This window comes from Amblyomma americanum, chromosome 8 (genome assembly GCF_052857255.1).
Source record: "Amblyomma americanum isolate KBUSLIRL-KWMA chromosome 8, ASM5285725v1, whole genome shotgun sequence".
NCBI lineage: Eukaryota > Metazoa > Arthropoda > Arachnida > Ixodida > Ixodidae > Amblyomma > Amblyomma americanum.
This window is the reverse complement of record NC_135504.1, coordinates 94,287,441-94,293,440: the sequence shown is the minus strand read 5'-3', so window position 1 is coordinate 94,293,440 and position 6,000 is coordinate 94,287,441. Positions and strand designations below refer to the sequence as shown.

The following is a 6,000-nucleotide window of genomic DNA, read 5'->3' as shown; positions in this document are numbered from 1 at the left end:
TCGAGATATAAAGATTTAAAAAAATGCGGTTAACAGCTTGCTAAGTTGGCTTTCGGCCCTTGCTTGTTGATAAATTGACCTGGCTGCATGTGGTATTACCAAGGAAATAACGTGAACATCATATTGGTCCTAAAAGAAGTAAGCTGCGGCTTATTTCTAACGCCGTTTTATCAATATGGCGTTTTGTCAATATGCAACGCGGGTAAGCGACTTGATGTGACATACTTTAAAGCGCTTTATTCAGGTCCGTTATCTCAAAGCATGATGCTGTTTCTGAAATTTTAAAAATTTTGTTCGCCATCGATTTTGTCGGGCTTCAATTTTGCTGTGTAATATTGCTCCCTAAAATTGAAAACAAAAGGCAGTCAAATTTAGTCACTTGTTCTTTCACTGAACTTTATAGCATAATGTTGCCTTTCGCGTAAAATAAAACTACAGACAACGCCCCGAGGTATCTTTCACAGATTTTTGAAGAAAAATCTCTTCTTCTAGATTTTGAAACACCCTCTATACAAGGTTTCATTCGAAGTAAAATGAGGTCTTCGCTACACCGTCAGCCAGTTCTGAAGTTGCGCCAAGCATTATGCCAGGAAGTTATGTGAGAAATCTCCGTGGGTTGCGACAGTTACGTGCGCAGAACAGAAGCACGACCACACAGCCGGCGCTGTGAAACCGGACGTGATATTTCCTCGCATATTGCTGTGCGAAATAGAGACCCGGAACGTCTTTGGGAAATCCCGAAAGCGGGAAAGTAGGAGTGCATAGCTTTTCGTCGAAAAATGCACATCATAAAGAGATGCAGATATATGAAAACTCAAAACTAGTGCAAGACTGAGAATCCTTCGTTCGTGATTTTCATTGGTGGTCCGTAAATATTTCTTTCTTGGTAGCGATATTCTCTGAATCTCCGTTGATATCGACGATATCAGGAATACACCTGATGGTAGTGCCCGTGCTTCCGTTGTGCCTTTGTATCGAGTGTTCTAGCAGTCCCACAATAAAATTGTGTGGAATGTGGCTCCACTAATTTAACTGCACTGTGTTAGCGAGCGTCATTTTCATTTTCCGTGTGTTTTTCTTCTATGACCACCTGCCTTTTTTTTTTGCAGTGAGAAGGTGAGGGTCTTCATTTCTTCTACGGGAGTCGGTGAGGAGAGCTGCGGCATGCGCGCTGGACCCCGAAGCAGTGCAGCCCTTTTCTATTGAACGATGTAGGCTCGGCTGTGGGAGGGCTCCCTCCGCGACGTTTCTTGGCTGGGATGTTCCTGCACGTGTTCATCTCTTGTGTGAGTTTGTTGCATTTCCTGCGCGTATTTCTGTGTTTCTAATTGCGATCGTGTCAACTTTGAAACGAGGCAAGAATACCTTTTCTGTGGCCCAGGGCCAGGACATGAAACGGAGGAGACCAGTGTGTGTCGGAATGCCAGACCGACTGCGTGCGCGAGCGATGAGTGTAGCGATGCCACCAAAGCATGTGTAATCAGGGTAATATATGTTTTTTTAAATATAATAAACTGGATAAACGTCTTTTGCAGTACGTTTTTCTACCAATTTACAATGGTTTCTCTATTAATTGGGCGTTTAAGCTAACAGTATACCAGCTGTTTCGTGGGCATCAGCAAACAAGTGAAGAATGCTGAATAGTGAGACGTTGAACTAATTTGCGATATTTAGTTCTTAGTCATAAAATTTTGACATTTGGTTGCAATAAGAGGTCTCTAGCCAGTCGTTCGCAATAGGCCTTTCAGTTTTTACAGTTAAATGTGATTACCCTTCGCGTTGTGGCTGGACACAGTTTAGCTATTTAGCACTTTCACTTTAGGGGTGTCTCCGCTTGTATACGTTTAGAAACGGCAAGTATTTTTGCACAATGTAGCCAGAGTTTGTTGAACCACAGCACCAAGGGTAATTGTGCTTTCGAAATTCTAAAAATTTATAAGGGTATTATTACGAGTTGCCAGAAATCTGTAAATGAAGCCATTTCTCTAAATCTGACAGTTAAAAGTCAGTGTTCAGAAATTAATTACCTGGATAACTACTGAACTTTATTGACAAGCTTTCTGATGTCCGTCAACATTGGTGGTATTTTGCCGCAGAAGCCTTCTTCATAACTCAAAAAGCCTATAATTAAAAATTAGCGGCAGGATTTCCTGATAACCTGGAATGTTATGTCTATACATTTCCGTCACTTTTGCTGAAGCGTATGAAAGAAATAAACTATGAGTAGTTTGCTGCTTCTACAATTAGCTTCACCGGAATTCTCCTATTACACTTCTACGCCACGTCTTCACACTTTCCGTGTGGCTAGAGCTAAGGAAGAGTAAACTAAGCTAACAAGTGTGTATGGCCGTTGGAATTTTCTTGTAGGAAAACAAATGATGAACAAGATTACTCGCTTGTTATGAACCCCTTACTTCTCCGCATTAACGCCTAGCAGGACCACCAGCCACAGTGGCTGAATATGAAACAAGTCCGGTGCTCGGAATGTTTCGCGCGCACCGTTATTTTTTGTTACTCATCTTGTGAGAGTTCTATTAAAAAAGCCCGAGTCACGCCTATGTGATTTCTAGGACAGTTCCTACTCGTCAAAGCTAATGAATTCTCGCTTGTCCCGTCATCTCATTTTAAAATAAATTTCTTGTTACACACAAACCAATCGCTTTAAAAGAAAACTTTTTCGGATTGTCTATACAGTGCAAAATACGAGTCAAAACGGGACGCTAGTGAAAGCTCCTCTGTTCGAGTTGGCGTTTGATGAGGTATGGCAACATTGTGATAATGGAAGTTGTCACAGCTACCGATTCAGAGCTCTATGTCAGCGCCCTATCGACCATTGCTACTGCATAACGCACTCAGAAGCCCCTGCATGACGTGAACTACTTCGTGCTGTATAAAAGCTTTCTAATACTACTTGTGCTTCCCTCTTGGGGCGCATTCACACTAAGGCCGTCACAAAGAGTCTGTAGTTCATCAGGAACGCGAAAAGAGCTGGGAAATGTTAGCAACTTTTGTCGTGACAATTGACGTCATAAGTGTGCTCTCAGGGCTTTCTTTGGCAATGTCTCACGAGTCGGCAGATCTACAACATGAGATTGACCAACCGCCGAACATCACAAAGGTAAGGCATGAATAAATTCGGAAATAATTTCGCTTTACCTTGTCGGTATATCTTATCTTCAACATATACTTTGTTGTGGTTTCCGGTGCTTATGGCGTTTAAACGTTGCCGTTCTTTCAACATTTACTCGTCTTCTACTCCCGGTTTGTTACACAAACGGCCAGAAATGTTTCAAAATCTGATTTACCACTGTAGTGAAAGTTGTGGTCATGTCATTTGCGGTCATGATGCACCCGCGAGTAAGTGAGCTAGGCGGACCTGGGTGTGCATGTCTGAGGGTACCGGTAATTTCGCGGATAAACAATAGCTGGCGCTGTTCATCTCTGCGGCGGACACAAAAGGGTTATCTGTTTCGACATATTCTGTTATACCTGCTCAACAGGGCTAATAGTAATCACCAACTTTTTCAGAGAATTAACAACAAGTTCAATGTTCAGGGCCGCTAGCAGCCTCGTCAGCTTGTTAGAGCAGCGGTTCCATTCATTGTCATCATGGGCTTCATGTTTGATAAGAAATGCGTTATATAAGTGCATGACCCGCAGACCGTGAAAAAGTATCAAAGGCATTACACTTACCGTTCTGCAATCTTGGCTCTGAATTCCAGACGGGGCAGAAGTTCTATAGATAAGTGCAAATATTTCCATTCGCATTCGGGCCTGTAAATCTAGTTGTGCTTAGATAGTTCCCAGTATGGCATGCTGGCCCTGCGCTGAATCCCATACTGAACTGTAATAAGGGTGGCGAAAAATGATACTGCTTGTTGTGAAGTGGGCAATTAAAACTGAAGCGTGCGATCTGGCAACGTGCTGATGGTCTGCATATACCCCACAGAAATGAAATATTCTTTTAAGAATAAAGATAATAAATGCTCTCCATTCTCTTCTATAAATCTGAAGGAAAGAGCGTAAACTTCCATTTTCAACAAACGCCTGTCGCAACATGCGCCCACACAGAGGTGCATGCGCCCACTCACAAGTGCGCACACGCTGGCGGCGCGAGATGCCGTAGGTGCAGTTGGGGTGCTTTATACAGCAATCAAACATTGAGAGCGCTCTATGCTCTACTAAAAATTCCAGCAATATCCGGCCACTTCTTTTTCAATGAAACATGCACGCACTAAAACCCACACAAATGTTGGGCCAATAGCCGGAGCTTGTGTAGACTCCCTCGTACCGTTGAAGACAAGACCGCGACCACGTGAATCCTGACCGAATAAATCAGACGCAGCTGAGAGGTTTGATGAATATCGGTTGCATGTAGATACACATTGGATGTAAGCGGCCTCGTTCTTGCGTTTGTACGTTTGTGTTGCACAACCAGCCTTCATGTCTCCTGCTTGACATGACCACATTTAGGAGTGACCGCTATTGGTGCTTGAGTGTATTTGGAAAAGGCACTAAATCTCAGCGATGTCGGCGATTTCGCTTCCTAGCCGCAGCGCGACCCAAAGATGATATTTGAAACATGGAAACCAAGTGCTTAGTGAACGTAAACATGAATATGCAACTGTTTTGGGGAACATGGCGTCAATATCGTATGTCTTAATAAAAATGTGATTTCGCTTGCCAACTTAGTCAGAATGTGACAGAACACCACTCCAGAGGTTAAAGAGCGTGCCTTGCATGCGCGACATGCGGAGATAAATTCCCAAGGCATCGCAAAAACGTTCCTACCGGTAAGCGACCGCAGGAGTTCCAGTCCACGCTTACCATTGGCCGTAGTTCGCTTTTCTGATGGGGTGGAGTAAGGCGTGACAATTTAGGGTGCCTTGCACAACCTACTGCGGACAAAAACATGTTAGCCATGGTGCTCTATAGCCAAGCTATCATTGCGTGATTATAATGAATTCATCATCATCAGCATTATTAACTACTAAAACCTTACATAGTGGTAGTCATGCCAACCAGCAGGCGTCATTCACCTGAGCAGGAGAAATAGACGCAAAATATTGTGCCAGGTGCGCACCCTGGTATTGAGGAGAAAATATGTTGCAGATGAAGTACGGCTCAGTTGTAGCCTTCAAATTTGACTGGCAACAGAGTGAATAGTGCAGGATTTCTGCTTTAAGAATTGGCACTAGGGACTCTGGGTGAGATTGCTGTGGACTGTTAACATGTTCTCAATGAGGCGCGCATAATTTGCCCCGCGTCATACTGTGACTGATGCGTATCCAAAGAATGGCTTGCAATGAAGTTATTGTGGCCGCTAACAGGCGATCAGAACAGAGCTGCACGTTGGGCGCCACTTCTCTTTCTACTACGGGTCTCGATGTGCCCCCTGCAATCCACGCATGGACAACCATTCAATATATCAAGCAGAATGAACTTGTGAAGTTTCAGGCAGAGGCCATGTTCAAAGTTAATTCAAGAGGGACCACTCAGCTGCTCACGAATGGAATGCTTGTAGGCTTAGTTAAGTAATGGGCTAAGTCATGATAGCACTGCGCTAGTAGTTACCCTAAACACATTCACTGTGCTGTTACTGTTGAAGACCGTCAGACTTTTCAGTCTATTCTAGGGTAGCAATGTACGACTGAAGCTGGTGCAGTTACTTCTGCTCCAGCATGTGCCCTCTGAGCACCCACTTCCAGGAATACGCGGGCTATACCACCTGTATAATATGCCTGGAAAAGGTGCGTTATCGTTAGTGAGAAAGCACTAATCCAGACGTTATGAGCCTATCAGGATCGTCTCTTGCGTGCATGTGCCCAGAGTGCACGCTCCATCCTGCGGCACCCCCACTCATTGTCTTCTACGCAGCACTAGTCTGATGGTTCTGCACTAGCAAAATCGTCTCTCAATCGCGTGTCCGCAGGGAGCCTAGCTGTTATTGTCTTTGTTGTACTCAACAGAACAGTGGCAAATACCCTCTGGCCTAGCGCG

The 6,000-nt window shown here is 44.1% G+C and overlaps 1 protein-coding gene across 1 annotated transcript in view; it reads left to right on the top strand.

The window, feature by feature from the left end:
* Positions 1-2,915: 2,915 nt before the first annotated feature.
* Positions 2,916-6,000, top strand: part of LOC144100553 (uncharacterized) — a 153,306-nt gene continuing 150,221 nt past the window's right edge. The window contains exon 1 of the mRNA XM_077633467.1: positions 2,916-3,118. Coding sequence (XP_077489593.1) covers positions 3,087-3,118 — 32 coding nt within the window. The 5' untranslated portion in view covers positions 2,916-3,086. The remainder of the gene's footprint in view (positions 3,119-6,000) is intronic.